A 21,206-nucleotide genomic window follows, 5' to 3' on the forward strand; every position below is an offset into this window, starting at 1 on the left:
GTTTTTACTATTGAGTGCTGTTCTTAGATCTACCAGGCAGCTGTTATGTTGTGTTAGGGAGCTGCTATCTGGCTACCTTCCCATTGTTCTTTTGTTTGACTGTTGGGGGAAAAAGGGGAGGGGGTGATATCACTCTAACTTGCAGTACAACAGTAAAGAGTGATTGAAGTTTATCAGAGCACAAGCCACATGACTTGGGGCAGTTGGGAAATTGACAATATGTCTAGCCCCATGTCAGATTTCAAAATTGAATATAAAAAAATCTGTTTGCTCTTTTGAGAAATGGATTTCAGTGCAGAATTCTGCTGGAGCAGCACTATTAACTGATTTGTTTTGAATATTTTTTTTTCCCCCATAACAGTATCCCTTTAAGGACTCAGTCTTGCATGATATGGTAAATTGATCTGTAAATAGTTTTAATTACTAGTCTTTTATAAATTTCCCTTGGGGCTCTACTCTATCTTTAAGTGGTGTTGTATTGAGGCCAATTAGGGGCCTGCCTGACGATATAACATTGTAGGCCAGTTTTGTTGGGCATGAACAATGAATATTTTTAAACTGGTATGTCATAGATCATGAACAAAACCTAAGCACTCGCAATAACTGTACCATAAACATGCATAGTCTAAGGCAGTTACATGTAGAAAAATCAGATTTTCATATAAAATAGGCTGCAAGTGATAGCACCGATTGCATAGATTTGGCTGTTTTCAGTGAACAAAAGGGTATGCAAAGAACACTTTGTATTGGTTAACCACTATGGGGTATAAGCTATCAAAACCTACTAGCCAAATCTGGTTGTTCACTTCCAACACTTTTTTCAGTTTGGTTGTTTTCAAATAGTTCACCAGAAATAAAGACTTGCTTCAATGACTTTCTACCTTCTATTTGTGACCATTTTTCTAATATTGAAGTGTATTTTTCACCTTCTTATGTCTTTTTGAAACAGCTCTGGGAGGGGGGGGGGTCACCGACTCTGTAAAACATTTTAATTTGGTACATTTAGTTCATATGCTTTATATATCTGAGCAGAATCCCTGCGTTTCTTTAAAGGGATACTGTCATGGGAAATTCTTTTTTTTTTTAAAACGCATCAGTTAATAGTGCTGCTCCAGCAGAATTCTGCATTGACATCCATTTCTCAACAGAGCAACAGATTTTTTTATATTTAATTTTGAAATCTCACATGGGGCTAGACATATTGTCAGCTATCCAGCTGCCCCAGTCATGTGACTTGTGCTTTGCTAAACTTTAGTCATTCTTTACTGCTGTACTGCAAGTTGGAGTGATGTCACTCCCCAGTAACGTAACTAGAGGGGGGCGGGCCCTGGTGTGGGATGTGCAGCCAGGCTCCCCACCCCCCTCAGAACGCAATTTTCCACCCGGAATCAGTGGTGCGTGAGCTGCGGGGGACCTTGAGGGGGTGCGGGCCCTGGCTAAATTGCACCCCCTGCTGCCGCATTAGTTCTGCCACTGTCACTCCCATCCCTCCCCCCCCAGCAGCCTAGCAAGAGAACAATGGAAGGTAGCCGGATAGCAGCTCCCTAACACAATATAACAGCTCCCTGGTAAATCTAAGAACAGCACTCAATAGTAAAATCCAGGTCCCACTGCGACACATTCAGTTACATTGAGTAGGAGAAACAACAGTCTGCCAGAAAGCAGTTCCATCATAAAGTGCTAGCTCTTTCTGAAAGCACATGACCAGGCAAAATGGCCTGAGATGGCTGCCTACACACCAATATTACTATACTATACTATATACCAACTATATATATATATATATATATATATATATATATATATACTGTATATATATATATATATATAAAGTTCCTGTGGGGCCGCACTCCGCTAAACTGTTTCAAAGTCGGGTGCAAGGTAAAAAAGATTACATACTGTAGAAAAGACCAGCAACACCGATATATTTTGTGCAAAAATTCAAGTGTATTGAAAATGCATGTACAGCCCTGTACATGCATTTTCAATACACTTGAATTTTTGCACAAAATATATCGGTGTTGCTGGTCTTTTCTACAGTATATATATATATATATATATATATATATATATATATATATATATATATATATATATATATATATATATATATATATATACCTGGACGAGCAGGAACGCACGACCATGAATGCTGCAAGGGCCGGGTGCCAGTCTGTAAACACATACAAAATCCCTCCAATGACGGCACTCCAGAATCAGTCACGCTTGAGTCAGTAGATAAATATCTTAAAGGTTTATTAGGATGAACCAACGTTTCGATACCACACAGGTACCCTGACGAAGATACCTGTGTGGTATCGAAACGTTGGTTCATCCTAATAACCTTTAAGATATTTATCTACTGACTCAAGCGTGACTGATTCTGGAGTGCCGTCATTGGAGGGATTTTATATATATATATATATATATATATATATATATATATATATATATATATATATATATATATATATATATATATATATATATATTACCAACTAAATAAAATGCACTTGTTGGTTAAGGAATGAAATTTTGAGAGTGAATTATTTGCAATGTAAACAGTGTAATTTAGAGATAAAATGACATCATAAAAATCATGACAGAATCCCTTTAAAGGCAGATGTTATAATTATTACAATAGTTGCTCATAATCCACAGATGCTGCTGAGAAATGTATCAACTAAGGGTTATTTACTAAATTTAAAATTTTTCTGGTCAGGCTTTTTGGGGCAAAACCTCAATTTTTTTGTCAAAAAAAAAAAACACTCACATTTTTCGAGCTTTATTATACCCTGATGCAAAAAAATAGAATCCAAAAATCTTCCCTGTTAGGCCTGTTGAGGTCAATGGGAGACGTCCCTATGCCAATTTGAAGATATCGTAGTTGCGTTGGGTTTAGACAGATGATCCGAAAAATTTGGGGTTTTCAGGCAAAAACCAGAAAACAATGAGCGATTCAGGCAAAAAGTCCAATAAAATCATACGATTGGGTTTTTGCTAGATTTTATCGATTTTTTTCTGATCCGATGTATTTGAGATTTTTTAATGATAAATAAGGCAAAATAAGGCAAAATCAGGAATGGGAGTTTGGTCAAGGTTTTTTTATTGAAACAAAAAATATTTAGAAATATTTTAGAATATTGCAGATGCTGGATAGACATATGTATAGAATATAAATAAATAAAATACCGTATATACTCAAGTATAAGCCGAGTTTTTCAGCATCCAAAATGTGCTGAAAAAGTCTACCTCGGCTTATACTCGAGTCAGTGGGCAGTAGCTGAGATTGCAGTCACTTTTAATCATTCCTATACCAACAGTTCACTTGGGGAGAGACTGCAATATCACACAGCGCCCTCTGTTGGCTATATGAAAGAATAACAGTGCGCCCTCTGTTGGTTATATGAAAGAATAACAGTGACTGCAATATCACACAGCGCCCTCTCTTGGTTATACGAAAGATTAGCAGTGATGACAATATCACACAGCACCCTCTGCACATGGTAGTGGGACAGTGGGACAATGCACACAGTAATCCGTTTGGCAATTCTCTGTCACCATCAACTTTGAAAAGAAGTCTGGTTGATCGCGTGGGGGGGGTCGCTTTGGTGGAATGTGCGCTGCTGGGAGACAGGGCTGTAGTTGTGTCTAGGCTTATACTCGAGTCAATAAGTTTTCCCAGTTTTCGTAGGTAAAATTAGGTACCTCGGCTTCTACTCAGGTAGGCTTCTACTCGAGTATATTTTACTACTTGATTCAAACAGTAAAATGTGGGTTCTAGATCACCTTAACTTGGTATCTAACCATAATGCCATATATGTTCTTTGAACATTTCTAGCAAAATGTAAGTGAAGGTAAACCACGATTTTACTGCATATATGTTGTTTACTCCATTGCCATTAAACAACAGCTAGAGGGCTTGCATAGCATATACTACAAAGTATGGCACAGGGACAGTTTATAATAAAGACACTGTATTACTGGTAATAGGTACCGACAACACAGCACAATGAAATAGGCAGGTTAACGTAAAACATGTTGCCATTACATGAAAAGCCCTGTTTAAAGCATTCCCTCATGCAAAGGCTTCCATAACTTGATAGAGCATCATATATATCATGCTTACTGCTCTGTATTTCAGCAAGACGACAGAAATAATGCTATTTGCACTTCATTTTTTTGGTGCTGTGTCAGAATGTTACAGAATATAAGCATTATGTGGTTTTTCAAATAAGTGCAACTTGTATCCTTTCAACAAGTACCAAACGTATGACTGTACTTTGTCACTTGACAGCAGAAAGAATGGGAATATTATCGGAACAAAAAGCCTAACTGAGAAGCACTTATTCTTTTGCAGTCTCTTCAAACAAAGGTGAGATTTTACATACTCCAAAGGGGACTTTGTCATTCTGAGCAGAAGAACGCAACCTGAAAGATGCGGGTTTATGGAACACAGATTGTATGTGAATATACAGGCCTCAGATCATAAGGCTTTTTATCTGCTGGTAAAAGATTGGAGAAGGAAATGCAGAGTGTTGCAAAACAATGATTGCAATTAGATTAATTGCTGGCAAGATATGGGAACTTACATATGTTCCTGCGTGTTTCATAACATACACTGTGTCTTAGCAAGTTCAACATTACCATTAGCCTTTCTGTAAATGACTCATAGATTACAGTGAGTTATATTCTTTTACTCTATCATTTTAATGGCAAAATTGCTATTGAAGTTCTACTTGTCAGAACTTTTGCAGGGGCAGTTCATGTTATTTTGTACATTGTCTTAAGGCCAAGTCTAAAACATTTATTAAATTAATATAATATTTCCTGGATGAAACCACTTGGTAGAGATAAACGGAAACCCAATATTTGTATATAAAATGTTAAGTAAATCCAAACTGTTGTTGTCCATAAGGAAGAAGCTATAGTTTGTCTGTTGTTGTAGCTCCAGAGCAGGAACTTTCCAGTTCATGTGACACCAGCTGCTGGTGCATCCTAGTAACTCTTCATTTCTTAGGAATTTATTAAAGTAAATATAAATATTTATGGAGAGGTCAAATACCCATAGTTTCCAATGGTTGTTGTGTAAAAAAAATATCACATGAGATGTGAGTACAGTAACAAACTACATCAAGATATGGTAAATTAGATTAGTAATGGGTATTGCATATAGGCACTCAAAATTATATTTGGGGTACAATTGAGAATTGAGCTCAGGGATTCTACAACAATAGATATATAGGCTAGAATGCTGATGGTAGGGCTGAGACAATGATAAACAGGGACTCATAATTTTTTTATTGTAGGGTTTAAAAATGAACTATAGCAAGCTGACCCCGGCAGCTATGCTGGAGTAACACCAATAGATCACACTGGAAAGAGAATAGAACACATGTATTGAGCAGCATGGTGTGTGAATGTAAAGGGGAATATCAGGCTGAGCAGATCATTGGGCTACATGGTAGAAACTAAGGACTGGTTTGGGAGAGAAAATGGGGGGGTGGGTTGACAAGAGTATTATTTGATTATTTTGGAGAGATATAGTTATCAACTTATAGGGACAGCTGGGGCATAATACAAATAGGGGTATTATACGACAGAGGATGGAGAAGAATGTTCTGTATGAATTGCAGCAATTTTATTGCACTCTGTATGGATAATGGAAAGTACCAAAAAAAGGAGTGATCAATACATTGTCCATATGAAGTGTTCTGGTTGGGTGCCCAAGTAAGAAAAGGCTGGAACTGCCAGATTGCAAGACAGCTGCTTGTCATTTGCTTCCAATATGGAGAAAATATAGCGACCTTCAAGGTATTCACTGTGTTTTGGGGGGGAATGTAAGGAAGGAACTTTTCCTTTTTCATGCTGGGTACTTTTATTTTAATGTAACCATGATACCAAGGCCATGTTAAACTGCTTTATTCAGTTATTTTTGTTTAACAAAGTAATCACTGAATTCCACATCATAAAGTTTCCTTGGGCATAATATCACATACTGTACCATATTCAAAAATGTGTCTTAAGGAGAACACAATATACTATTTACATGAGATCCTACGACAGTTCAACTAATAAGGGGGTATAGTAAGTGCAGATAGACATACTGTATGCTAATTTGTAGACTTGAATTGCCTTTACGAATGGGCAACTTAATCAGCCCTGATCTGCCATGGATCAATCATTTAGAGCTTTAGGCGGCATAACGGGAGTATACTAGAGGCTGCCTCACAACTGGTGCTTATGTGTATAACTCACAGGTTGATTGTATGACTTGCAATCCCATGCTCTGCAAACCTCATGAATATTTCTCAATATCCAAGCAATGTGTGTATCACAGAAAAGATGAATCTCTTTACAGTAGGCACGTCAGTGCATGTAGTGAGTAATGTTACCCATTCTAATTCTGCACACAGCTAATGTTCAGCTTCTCCAAATACCTTCCCTTTGCATTTAATGGCTGTGGAAAAAGCCTGTTGTCCATGAAATTGCTTACTTTCTCAGTAATGGGTGTGTGTGTCCCATTGAAGATCCAGTTATCTTAGCGCGCATGTACATTTCTGACTGCTGCACATTCCTTTATTTAAAAGCTTTTTGGGCAACTTTTTTCTGTATTAAATCACGGCAGAATAATCATTAGTCTAACACTTTCTTTCTATTCATATATCCAGGTGTTACTTTAGTAGTTTAATGCAATGATAAAATGATTAGTGAATTCTATAGTATACAAGGTTAATATTACTTTTATTACTGAAAATATTTCTGGCAAATTACACAGTATTTTAATTAGGAATTGAATTATTAGGATGTTCTTAATCACATATCAGTATGGATTGTGGGATAAATCCCACACAAACACAAATAGAACAAATGTAAACAGTGCTCCTAATGGCACCATACCATCATTTACTTATAACGGTTACTTGTCTTGAAAGAACCTGACAGACCAGATATGTTTTTAGACTGCGTGGGCAAACTACAACTTGCATGGGCAAACTGACAACTTGCTATAAGAATTACATCAGTGTATGAGAGTGTTTCAGAGTACAAAACCTTTAAAGGGATACTGTCATGGGAAAAAAATTTTTTTCAAAACGAATCAGTTAATAGTGCTGCTCCAGCAGAATTTTGCACTGAAATCCATTTCTCAAAAGAGCAAACAGATTTTTTTAAATTCAATTTTGAAATCCGACATGGGGCTAGACATATTGTCAATTTCCCAGCTGCCCCAAGTCATGTGACTTGTGCTCTGATAAACTTCAATCACTCTTTACTGCTGTACTGCAAGTTGGAGTGATATCATCCCCCTCCCTCCCCCCCCCCCAGCAGCCAAACAACAGAACAATGGGAAGGTAACCAGATAGCAGCTCCCTAACACAAAATAACAGCTGCCTGGTAGATCTAAGAACAACACTCAATAGTAAAAACCCACTGAGACACATTCAGTTACATTGAGAAGGATAAACAGCAGCCTGCCAGAAATAATTTCTCTCCTAAAGTGCAGGCACAAGTCACATGACCAGGGGCAGCTGGGAAATTGACAAAATGTCTAGCCCCATGTCAGATTTCAAAATTGAATATAAAAAAATCTGTTTGCTCTTTAGAGAAATTGATTGATTGATGAGTAGCACTATTTACTGATGCATTTTGAAAAAAACATGTTTTCCGATGACAGGATCCCTTTAAATTGACTAACTAAAAAATAGATTGAGATCCTATTTTGCACAGTTCATTGGGTAGGACTTTGGCTTTGTGGCACTGTGAGATAAATCCCAGTCAGGGCACTATATGCAATCGGTTTATATGTTCTCCTGTATGGGATATGTTGTCTGTATGGGTTATCTTTGGGTGCTACAGTTTTCTCCCACTCTCCAAAAACATACAGGCAGGTTAATTGGCATATGACAAAATTTGCCATAGTGTGTGTGAATTTGATAGGACCCTTGTCAGCTCCTCTGGGGTAGGGTCTTAAGTGAATGATGTATAATCTTAGTAAAGCTCTGTGGAAATGTGCTGGCACTATATAAATACCAGGAATTAATTTAAAAATGAATTAAACAAAAAAGCTTTAGAGCATCAGACTTTTTAATATACATATTTACTCCCTCTCTTTCAGAGGTACCCAAAAGAAGAGGACAGGTACATTCAGGATAAGATATGGATGAAGGCTGTTCTAAATACTCACAGAAAACTACAGAAAGGTTACAAAGTTTCCAATGTGCAATACATCATGGGCTGTATATAATGCTACTGCAGTAGCAGCATTCTACAGAATAGCTAGACATTTGTTTTATCTTGAACCAGCCCTTACATTCCACCTAAGTTCCCTATCACAGTGGCACACACTATAGTCAATTTTTTCAAGAGCCAACCTGCCTACAGTATATCTATTTAGACTAAGTGCCCATAGAAAATCAACGGAAGCACAGGGAGAACATACTGTACAAACTCTTTGTAGAAGCCTTGGCTGGAAATCATGTGAAAACTTTGATGTTGAGAATTAAGTGGTCATGAAAGAATTACTGTAGAAAAAATTGCTGTTAAATGGACTTGCCTCTTGCTCTGAATTTGCTGTCTCTTATTTACTTGCTTATTTATTAAATCATAACGCTTTCACCATATGATGATTTCTGGTTTTCATTGAGCCACTAACAAGCATTACAAGGGTTAAGTTGGCCATACATGGGTGATAAAAGCTGTCAACAGACCGAGTCGGCAGCTTATCGGCCCGTCCGTGGGGCCCTCCAACAGGCTTCCCAGATCGATATCTGGCCGAAAGTCGGGCAGATGCCGATCGGGCAGGGTAAAAAATCCTGTCGGATCACGACTGTGTCTGTTGATGAGGCCCATGATCTGACCGTCCGTATTGCCTACATTATGATCGAATGGTAGGACCCTATGGCCCACGATCGGATCAGCCCGATATTACCCACCTCAGTGTGTACGTGCACGCAGTGTCGGACTGGGAAACCATTGGCCCACCCAAAAACCTTAGACCAGGGGCCCACCATAATACCTTAGACCAGGGGCCCACTCTCAGTACTAATATTCTTCATCTCCTCAATCAACCTCTATTCTCCTAGGCTTTCCCCTTTATACTATCAATTATTCCATATATTTAGCCTCTTTGTTCTCAAAGAAATAGGGAATGGCCATGAAATAGGCCAAAGGTTTAGCAGCATGTGGGCCCACTGACACCTGGGCCCACTGGGAGTTTTCCTGGTATCCCTGTGGGCCAGTCCGACACTGCGTGTATGGTCACCTTACACAGCACATAACGCTCCTACCAACAATTTTCACACCTATAGACTTTCCTGACACAATCCAAGAGGAAGCAGAAGGGTGGTATTTTTCCTGTCACTTTTGGGGCAACCAATGACCCCCTACCCCCCAACTGTACAAAGACATTGGCAGACTTACTTTCTTTTCCTGATGAAGCGCAATCTAATAGGATCATACATTTCAAGAGGGTCCATATCACAAAACAGTACTTGGTTTATTCAGCCAAAATCTGCCAAATTTCATTACTCCATTAACGTCAACATTTTCATAGAAGAGAAGTATCTGATTGAGAAACTGAAAGGTTCTATTTATGTCTATTCCATGGGCAAGTCACTCATACCATTCAAATTTAAATTTATTTATATTACAGGGTAGAGATTTACTCTATCTCTCTGTAAAATCAGTAGCACTATAGATGAATAAGTAAATAATAAAGGTCAGTGCCCCTTTGACTTTAAGCTTGTCTGATCTTCGTTATTAGACAACTGAATAGATGTTATTTAGAATTTCTAACTCAAGTCTATTATAACTGAGCACCCAGACAATCATGCATATGTATATATATTAAACTGAGTAGAAAATTCACATTAAATAAGTCTTCTTCAGCACTGTGATTAGCTGCTGACCTAAATTACAGTCTGGATATGTAGACACAGGAGTTGTATTATGTATGTTTTCAGTGAACAACAATGCAATAAATACAGTGAGAAGAGAGAGGATTGAGGGATTATTTGCAATCAGTCTATCACCTCTTCCTGTTAAAAGGCTCTCTCTGTACCTTACAATTATCATATTTGACAGGAACATAGTATTACATTTGCATTTACTCTTCTTTCCTCTCATCCTGCCTCCACTGTCTCCTGGTCTTAATTTCTCACCCGCACAGTTGCTTTACTGTGGATGTTGTTTTTTTATTCCCCCTCCTTTCCATCTTTAAAGTGTAGATTTCCTTGTCAATGTATTTGTCATCATTTCTTTTAAATGAAGGATTGAGAAATGTGATTTGGAAAGCTGCCAACCTTCTCACATTTGGCTGTAGGTTGTCGTTCCCTTTGATTAAATGGTGTAGAGACATAACTTCAGCAGGAAAGGTGAAAATTGGTATCAGAATAGCTTTGTGTGAGGCTGGAAATTATAAAATGGGAGAAAAGGAATAGGCTCAGGCTTGAATAAAATGTGGAACATTGCAGATAACCACACAGTCATCCGAAAAAGGATTCACAGTGTAATGCAAGTCCATTTACTGAAATGCGTTGCAGCCCCCTCCAGCATAAAAGGCATCTACTTGGTGCCGGAAAACATAGTTTGTTCTTGAGCTCATGACAATAAAGCATTTGTGACAGGGACACCTCTGTGAAAGGCAGAGTTCCACTGGGAAACAAGTGTTTTCAGACATTTATTGCTTCCAAAGTTAGCCCCTGAGATATCAGTGCACTATTTTACAGAAACTAATGATTTCTTCGGGTAACAAGTGATGCGGCCAGAGAGAAGTGGAAGATGGAGAGTTGTAGTTACATAAATCTGCCTCACTGGCTGAATGTAAACAAAAACGTGTAATACTTATATTAGTGGGACCAAGCCCAGTTCTCTTCTGCTATTACAAATGGTTTGTTCTAATTAGTGTCTTTTAACACATGTGCATGCCATCACCTTTCTAGCCACACAACACTGTATTCATAACGGGTGGGCAAAGGGAGACATGTACCCCCCCCCATCTACTCCCTAACCTGCATGTCATTCGGATTTTTTTTTGCAACATGGTGCAGACCCCAACCAAACCAGGGGGGAAGTTTTGGCTGAATAAGAATGAAGGGCACACTCTTGCAGTTCTTCCCCAATTACCCCCAATGTATGTCTTAGGTAGTAAAGTATATTATTGTGCCCACAGGCAGTCCAGCTTGAATGCCATGCAGGGCAACATAAGCAGGACTGGACATCATGTCTCTCAGTAACAGGCACCAATCGTTGCCCCTCCACAAGCAGTAATTGATGCAACTTCTTCTCAGACAAACTCTCCTCTCTTCCTTTAATTATAGTCATGTTCTGCTGCCAGAAAGTGCATTCCTCCTCAACATTGTTAATTGTCTTGATATATTTCCTTGTTATTTAGACCATGATGCACCTCAGTTTCCCTCCTTAGGACAGTCTCTATTTTATTAACATGTTTCTGTAGGTTGGGCCTTTAAAACAGAATACAATTTCCATGGTTAGGTCTCACCAAAATACCTATAAAATGTTTGACTACACTGAATACTTAATTATACTAAATTAAATCTAAAGTTTTAATTCCTAGATCCCTTTCTTCTGCTGTCACTCAGTAAATCAACAATATAGTCTGTACCCTGCTTTGAGATTTCTGTGTCTTTTCCATTATTTCATATACTATCTCATTACAAGTCAAATAATGTACTGTTGCTAGATTGGCCAGTCGTTGAGCCTCCAGCTGTTGGACATTCCCATCAGCACTTGCACTTCTCAACACTGGACTTTTTAATTTTGCTTCAGTAGCTTCCACACAAACAGATCAGATGTTCTCCACCTGCTGAATTCTTTAGTTCTTCACTTAACACCCAAAGGGTACGGGAAAATTAGGTTTTTTCCCTGTGGACTTGGCATGAGGTCAGACTCATGTCTCATTCTCATTGATCTCATTATGAGAAAATAAGATTTCACTTTGAAATGTACTAGATACATAGTACAGGTATGGGATCCATTTTCTGGAAACCTGTTATCCAGAAAGCTCAAAATTATAGAAAGGCTGTCCCCCATAGACTCCAAATAATCCAATTTTTTAAAAATGATTTCCTTTTTCTCAATAATAATAAAACAGTACCTTGATCCAAACTTAAGATGTCATTAATCCTTTTTAGAATCAAAAGCAGCCTATTGGGTTTATTTAATGTTTACATGATTTTCTAGTAGACTTATGGTATGAATATTCAAATTATGGAAAGATTCGTTATCCGGAAAACCCCATGTCCAGAGCATTCTGGATAACAGGTCCCTTACCTGTATAGGAAAACAAAACTGGTTTTACACATTTGGAGGTGATCATACAGGAATAGGGATGTAGCGAACGTCGGTAAAAAAGTTCGCGAACATATTCGCGAACTTGCGCAAAAATGCGAGCGGTTCGCGAACCCCATAGACTTCAATGGGAAGGCGAACTTTAACATCTAAAAAAAAAATTTCTGGCCAGAAAAATGATTTTAAAGTTGTTTAAAGGGTGCAACGACCTGGACAGTGGCATGCCAGAGGGGGATCAAGGGCAAAAATGTATCTGAAAAATCTGCCTGTGTGTGCTTGGAAGAGATAGTGTAGGGGGAGAGCTGTTAGTGATTTCAGGGACAGATGATAGTAAGTTTGCTGGCTAGTAATCTGCTTGATACTGCTCTGTATTGGAGGGACAGAAGTCTGCAGGGATTTGAGGGACATTTTAGCTTAGGTAGCTTTGCTGGCTAGTAATCTACTGTTCTCTTTAAACAACTGCCATACGTTGACCTTGTAGGCATTGTTTGCCCAGTTTTTTTGGACGCAGCCACTGAAGCACAGTTGCCAGAAAAAATATGCCATATAAATGCTGAAAATAGTAATTTTTCGCCAATACGTTGACCTTGTAGACATTGTTTGCCCAGTTTTTTTGGTTGCAGCCACTGAAGCACAGTTGCCAGAAAAAATATGCCATATAAATGCTGAAAATAGTCATTTTTTGCCATACGTTGACCTTGTAGGCATTGTTTGCCCAGTTTTTTTGGTCGCAGCCACTGAAGCACAGTTGCCAGAAAAAATATGCCATATAAATGCTGAAAATAGTCATTTTTTGCCATATACGTTGAGTCAACGTATGGCAAAAAATGACTATTTTCAGCATTTATATGGCATATTTTTTCTGGCCTCTGTGCTTCAGTGGCTGCGGCCAAAAAAACTGGGCAAACAATGCCTACAAGGTCAACGTATACACTACTACAGTGGTGGATATGGATTACGTAAAATATATGAATGCTGCTTGAAAAAAAGTAACTCAAGTGGTTTTTCTAGAGACGATAATATTATCAATATTTAGACAAAATGTGAACAAGCTCACACAGCTAGATGGCGGGTTGAAGAAAACAGTGTGCAAATAATGCCTACAAGGTCAACGTATACACTACTACAGCGGTGGATACGGATTACGTAAAATATATGAATGCTGCTTGAAAAAAAGTAACTCAAGTGGTTTTTCTAGAGACGATAATATTATCAATATTTAGACAAAATGTGAACAAGCTCACACAGCTAGATGGCGGGTTGAAGAAAACACTGTGCAAATAATGCCTACAAGGTCAACGTATACACTACTACAGCGGTGGATACGGATTACGTAAAATATATTATGGCTGCTTGAAAAAAGTCACTCCGGTGTTTTTTCTGGAGACGGTAATATTATGGATATTTAGACAGAATGTGAACAAGGTCACACAGCTAGATGGCAGTTGGTTGAATAACACACTGGGCAAAAAATGCCTACAGGGCAAATAATGCCTAAAAGGTCAACTTATACACTACTACAGCGGTAGTAAAATAAAAAAAAGTAAAATAAAAAAAAAATGAATAATAAAAAAAAAAAATTAAAGTTGGTGCTGCTGAACTACTAGGAGCAGCAGATTAGCACACCAGTCCCACTCCCCAACACTGCTAGACTAATAGCACTGGGCTCTTATAGTAGTAGTAGTAGTAGTAGTAAAACAAAAAAAAAATAAATAAAAGCAGTCCTTACAAGGACTACTGTTATTGCAGCAGTCAGCAGATGAGATCAGAAGCAGGACAGCTGCCCACAGCAGCTACATACAGAGCACTGCAGTAGAAGGTAGATTACTAGCCAGCAAAGCTACCTAAGCTTAAATGTCCCTCAAACCCCTGCAGACTTCTGTCCCTCCAATAACAGAGCAGTATCAAAACGATTACTAGCCAGCAAACTTTCAACTGTCCCTGAAATCACTAACAGGCAGCAGCTCTCTCCCTACACTATCTCTTCAGCACACACAGGCAGAGTGAAAAAACGCTGCAGGGCTTCGGTTTTTATAGGGAAGGGGAGTGGTCCAGGGGATAGCTTCCTGATTGGCTGCCATGTACTGGTCTGGGGTGAGAGGGCAAAAAAAAGCGCCAACAATGGCGAACCCAAAATGGCGAACGTCGCGCGACGTTCGCGAACTTCCGGCGAGCGCGAACACCCGATGTTCGCGCGAACAAGTTCGCCGGCGAACAGTTCGCGACATCTCTATACAGGAATGGGGGTAGCGTTTAAGAGGGTTGTAAATGTGGTTGGGTACAGCATTATAAAAATCCAATTCTAGAATTAGCTTAGATTGGGCCACCCTGGAGACATGTTTATTTCTCATTGGTTCTTTAATACCAACTAACAAAACAGAAAGCGCAGCACAAAAATAACCTTTTTGGTAGGCATCAAAACATACCAGTCTGCATAGTATTCATTTTGTCTGTGATGTATAACACATCAGAAGGGAGAAGGGAAAACAATAAGCAATTTCCAAAGTTTTAGAGGACTGCCCAAGAGATGATTTAAGTGGGGCATTTTGTATATAAAAAAATAATAAAGTGTGTACAGCCATTGTTTCCATAGCATCATGGGGCCCTAGGTTTACTCCCAGACATAGCAGCAATAGCCAACCTTTTGTAACACTAATATACTGTAACTAAATTGTAACATTTTTTTATTGAGTTTTATACAATATAATAACACAGTCAGATGGACAAGCAGAGATGGAATTATACCAATACCACACCTATTGACTTCCTTACTCTCTGGAGTTTTATCACCTCTCCTTTCTTTCATGCACAGTTACATTCAGTCCAAAATAAGAGTTTTCTGGAAATAGAACTCCTTGGCTGCACTAAGATCATCTGTTTCTGGACTCTGTTTCTGGACTCTAGCTAGTAAAAGTAGATTATTGGAAAATGTAAGTACTAAAAATTTCATGAAATATTATTACACAATGGAAGATAAAAATGCAAAGACTTATCACCTGCAGGATAAAGAATAGAACATTTTATTAATTCATATGGTAGAATTATCATTTTTATAAACAAGTAAAAAAAAAAATCTAATTGGTGGCTCTCCAGACTAGGAAATGAGTACAGCAATAGTGAAAAGGTTCAGGCTGAGCATGCCAATACTTTCTGTATCTTCTTTTGGGCTGTCTGGTTTTCTGTTGGCACAACAAATATGTGCCATGTAGTCGACTGTAAACAAGTATTTGTTGGTTTGAACACCAAATTTGGACACTACATTTAAAAACATTTTCATACATCTTTTGTATTACTCTCTGACTAAGAGGCTGTTAGCAACAAGTTTTGAAAGGGCTGACTTATAAAGGATGACGAATGGAGAGGTAGGCCTATATTGAAACATATTCATGATTCAGTATATTCACCCCTTTTTAACATGAGCTCATTCAGTTGGGCTTGTGTATACAAGGTGCATAAACACTAAATTACCGAAAATAAATATACTTTTTTTATATGAATTTGTGCATGATTTGACCTTGACCTTGATAGTCTTTGTACTCATTGGTACCTTACGCTCACAGTGTACTGCAACTCTTCCCAAACCTTGTCCAATAGGACTTCACCTCCCAGAATCTATCACTTTACAATGGAACATAGGAGAACGCTGCTTTGCAGTGTAAGCCTAAGGGGGTTGCCCAAATTCACGTCACAGAAAATTTGTGAAAACCACAGGAAAGTTCACCAAACAGAGAACATTCGCTGAACGCAATGTGAAAAATCCACATTTTTTTGGCACAGAATACATTGAAGGCAATGCTTAAATATTGTTGCACTTTTGTGAAAATAATTATGTGAAATGTGGCATTTTGACATGAATCTGAAAATTCTGTGAAATTAGATATGTAAAAAAATAAGTTCATAAATTTTTTTTTTAAGTTCACGTATTTTTTATGCAACTAAAAGAAGCCCCTGTCAAAAATTGGGGTATTTTTGCCTTTAAGCATACAAGTTAGCAGTAATATTGCTATATGTTTGATCACTGCTCAACAGTTAAGGCAGTATTCTCCAGTTACCCTACCCTTGATCCAATTACCATACATGTGACAATGTTAAGTAGAGTACTGGAGTATTGTTCTGCCATGTGTGTAACGTGTGAAGTCAAACCTGTGTATAGTGTTGTGTTATCCAGTAAAGTAGTTTTTGGGCTGCACTGTGTGGTGCCAAGGGGTTGCTGCTCCTATGGTGGGTGGCACAGCTTTTTTTTTTAATACAAACCACAACAAATATTAAATTGTTAATAGTAAGTAACAGGAATGTTACAAATAAGTTTCCTTTTTATAGGTATTACGGTTATTGTGCACAACTGTCAAAAGAACATTCTAGGATTAATGGGAATACAGCTTTAACTCAGGTTATAATAATACTTCATAATACCCAGTAAAGACAAAATGCAAAAACAGATAGAATTTGCAGACATAGAGGGCAAAACTGGAAGCTTTGTTATAAGTAATGTGATGTAAAAAAAAACCACACACACACACACACCAGAAAAAACCCAACATTTCCACCCAGTCCAAATCAATCCCTCCCTATTTGCATGATAAAATATGAACAGCCTCATTCATCAGTTGCACAGGTTGTAGCCAAGGGTTTCCCTGTGTTGTTCCTAATAGCTTTTCCAGGCCCACTAATGCATCATTAGCACTCTCAAATGCAGTCCCATACTACAGAGAGCTCGTCAGATGTAAGGAATAATATTTGACTACATGAAAAATTGTATCACAATCACTGTTTCTATAGTAACTTCATCTCCTAGCAAAGTTGACTGGAGATGCCCTTTTTTATTTTCTTTTGGAAAAGCAATCAAAAAGTAGACATTTCAAAGAAGGGTTATCTTTCTTAGAACCTTTCTACTTTGTTTGTCATCTGACAAAAATAAAACAGTGGATTCTTTGAACCTGCCTGTAGTCTAAGGAGGGATTATTATACAACTGACTAGACGGAGAATCATCATTACTTGCAGTGTTGTTTTTTATGATAAGTTTCTTTTTTCATAGGAGTACTGTGCTGGAACTGCACTAAAGACAATAAAGGATCTTGGTAATGCCTGTGTCTTATAAAAAGACAACCATTGCCTAAAACAGCTGGCTGGGACACTCAACTGCTGTATAAGAATGAAAATGGGTTTAAATTCCATGCACACTTTTTGTCACCTTGAGCAAATTCTGCGCCACAGATCCGCAAAAAATCTCCTCTAGTTGGGCAGAAGCTTGAAGCACTACATAACAATCATGGCTATTGACTTGAAACCCTCTGTTTGGGAAGTGAAAAAATTTAAATTTATTTTTAATTAAAACTTATAATTTGAACAAAGGTCTATGTGTTCAAAACAGTTTGCTGCCTGCATTCAGTAGTGCTGTATTCATTTGGGACAGAAGGGAGGGGCACATAGTCATCCCCTCACCTGCCACCTACCATCACTTAACTTGATTCTCATTCACACAAGTTAGGAAGCACCGGCAGGTGCAGGCTACATTGAAGCTCTGTGTTTGCCTAGAGGACTGCCTTGAAAGCAATAGAGCTGTGTTCTGCACTCCATATCAGACTTTTTATTAAGGTGCAGTGTGCAGCCACTGCACTGGCATCCATTATGGCAGTAAATTACCCCAATGTTGTGGTCTTCCTTATGTAATTTCTATAGGGGCTAGTAATAAAAAACAGCAAAGGGTCAGATGGAACATAGGCATCTAACAGGTTGAATGAATGTAGTTTAACTTGACCTGCCCTTGAGTTGAGCATTACCAGCTTAGATCATTATCCAATGCAAAATATAGACTACACTGGTCTCTGCTTCCAACATATGATCACTATACCATTTAGTTTGTATACCTGATATATTTTATTTTTCCAAACACATTTTAGATTGCAAGCTCTATTGAGCAGGGCCACTTCACCTCCTGATTTTTTTTCATAAATAACTTGTAGCCGTAGGGACCCTTGCCTCTAATGATTTTTCTTTATAACTTGTAGGGGGTCCAAGGTCACCAATGGTTTTTTTCTTTAACTTGTAGGGGCCCTGACCACCAAAACTCATAAGGGGGCCCTGGGCACCAAAGTAATTTTTTTTCAACTTGTACAGGGGCATGTAATGTTTTAAGGCTTGTGTCTTGTGTGGCAAGGGGGGCCCAGAAAATGTTGTTTTGCGGGGCCCTGTGATTTCTGATGGCAGCCCTGAGCATAAGTTTACAAACACTCAATGTATTTTGGTCCCCAAACACCAGGACCTTTGTATGAGGCACATGCAAAAAAGTGCAGGCCACTATAGTTAATACTGGGGGAGAACTACAGGATAACGATAAGTTCTATAGCTGAGGAGGACTACATTAAAGTTCTGCAGCATATAAGTGTATCTATTTGAAATTGTAAACAGGTACTGCACACATTTTCATTACAGCTTCTTTGTTCTTCTCGGGAATGCTGGAAATATAATTTATTGTCTATGCACAGATGTCATAGCTTGTTTTTAAGACCTAAATAAGTTTTAAAGTAAATTAAAGGCAAATTAATTTGAATTAGCCTAACAGACCTTACACCAGACTTATGTACTTTGTTGTGAATGAACTATGAACAAAGAAGAATACAGGGCTATGTTCTTGTTTGAATTTTTTAGTGAGTAAATAACAAATATATGAAATGCAAATATTAAACTAACCTTTTTTTAATGGTAATTTTTGTTTTACCTGTCATTTAAAATACTGTAAATTGGGATTTTTTGCCCTGAGATAACAGTGAGTAAATAACAATCATATCCTGACAAGATGGTTTAATAATTAAATGTAGTATGTCAATGCAAATAAGTTTAGATTTGTTGATTATGTGCCACATAAATTAATATATTTATTATCCTAGATGTATCCTTAGATTTATTTATTTTTTATTTTTATTTTTTTTTTATTTATTTTTATTACTGTTGTAAGTATTTTTATAGAAAACAAATTAAGCTTGAGCTCCCCCCAGGACAGGTAATTGTTTCACTCAAGCCTTTCCTTAAATTAAATGTGCCTGTGCTTTGTTGCTAGTGGGACCCTAAAAACCAGATACCAATTTATATTTCAAAATAGAGAGCTGCAAAAAAATATCTTAAATTAATAAAAATCAAAAAGGATAAAACATATAGACCAACTGCGTATTGACATAGAATAGTGTCTTTATTAAACGTTTATATTAAAAGAAACGTTATGCACCGTATGCATAGTACTAGTGGCATTTTTAGGCATTTAGGTCCCATACCTGTAGTAGCAAATACCAATAGGTAATTAAGCATCTTATAGGGAATTAAATCTCACTATTGGTAGAGAGGGGCAATGGAAGCAAAAACAATCCCACATATTTGCAAATGGTTTTGTAATTTGCAATTATTTTTTAACCTTATGGGGGCACTACATTGCCAGAAAATAGGCACAAAAGTAATTGCAAACAATTTCCTTTTTTCTAGAGATGAAATAAGTGTTGCTTAACTTTTAGGGATGGGATATCTTTGAAATCCTCAAGTAGTGTCAAAAAGAAAATATTTTTTCATCAAGGAGAGTGATATCTTTAACCACAGGCAGAAATCAGTATGTGAGAAATATGTCTGGTCAAATAAACTCTCTAAATCCTCTGTTATTCTCTGAAAACTGGACAGCAAGACCCAGGATTTCTAGGTATTTTCCCATCTCTTATCTAGAGTTGGTTGTCTGCAGATTTTTCTTCTTCTGGAAGTCTTTAAATGCTTTTTTGTCCGAACGAATCATTTTTTCTTTATCTACCATAGAGGTAGGAGATACATTTATACTGACTGGACGTGCCATTTTAATTGTAATATGTGTAACTTTAAGCTGCACTGATGTATGAAAGTAGACACCTCTTAAAAAGTGGAATGCTTACAATGCTGGTGTGTGTTAGGAAAGGTCACAACATGAGATCAACGGAAATTCACTGCAGTGTTATGCATGACATTAGGAGTATGGGGTCAAGCTATAAAAAAAAATGACTATGAACTCAGCCTTGTGTTATCCCAAAGAAAATAACTTGTGCTGCATTCTAATTTCCAAGTGTTCCAGTGCGCTACACAAGCTGCCAACATGTTCTGCTGTAGAACATACTGAATTTCAAATAGATTTCATGACTTGTTTATAATAATATCGCAGCTCATTTTTTTTTACAACAGTCTCCATCCATCAGCCTCACTTGCCCAATTTTATATGTAGAATATGAATTTACATTCTGATGAACATCTGCTTTTGTGGGAAAAGAAAAGATTTTGGTATGATATATCGTGCTGTTTCATACTCTGGGTTCCAGAACTTAAAGACTGATGACATGGTTTATTAAACACATGTTATAGCAACAATACATGAATGCTACAGTTTATTAGCAACCCATATGGTCTATGATCCTGGTATTGCCATAGAGTAGAGGGGCCGCCTTCAGAGACACAGCCTGCACTGTATTACTTATTTCCAATGTAGAACTTCAATAAAAACATAATTTGTGCTCTTGGCAAGTATCTAACAATGGGTAATAATCCACTAAAGTAGATTTTATTTCTTAAAAATCAGTCCTCAAAAATATTGAATAAAATTTCAAAAGTTGTAATCAAAATACTTTATTTTCCATAACCTTAAACTGTGTGAAGCACACAGCATATTGAGACTCCAACCTGACTCCCTTCTGATTCTGCACAAAGCACAAATTTCCCACTGTCGCACCCCCTCCTTTCTGCCATCAACCTATCTATAGGGCTAATTTGCAACCCCAAAAGCAGCATGCAAAGTGCAAAAAAAGTGTTGCAATTGCCCATTTTTTTCACTGTGCACACTGTGGTCAGGTGTGTGCAAATAGCCGCAGACCTTTGTGCTAAGTTTTGGCTCTGGCTT

At 37.8% G+C, this 21,206-nt stretch overlaps 1 protein-coding gene across 3 annotated transcripts in view; it reads left to right on the plus strand.

The window, feature by feature from the left end:
* The window catches only part of LOC108701460 (partitioning defective 3 homolog B), a 653,761-nt gene that overhangs the window by 555,220 nt on the left and 77,335 nt on the right, over nt 1-21,206 (plus strand). Inside the window, exon 21 of one of the 3 annotated variants that reach the window (XM_018236179.2) lies at nt 8,117-8,576. The exons of the other annotated variants lie outside the window; for them this stretch is intronic. Within the exon in view, the coding sequence (XP_018091668.1) occupies nt 8,117-8,245 (129 nt within the window). The 3' untranslated portion in view covers nt 8,246-8,576. Of the gene's footprint in view, nt 1-8,116; nt 8,577-21,206 lie in introns of those variants that run through there. 3 annotated transcript variants of the gene reach the window in all.

This window comes from Xenopus laevis, chromosome 9_10L (assembly GCF_017654675.1).
Source record: "Xenopus laevis strain J_2021 chromosome 9_10L, Xenopus_laevis_v10.1, whole genome shotgun sequence".
Classification (NCBI taxonomy): Eukaryota; Metazoa; Chordata; class Amphibia; order Anura; family Pipidae; genus Xenopus; species Xenopus laevis.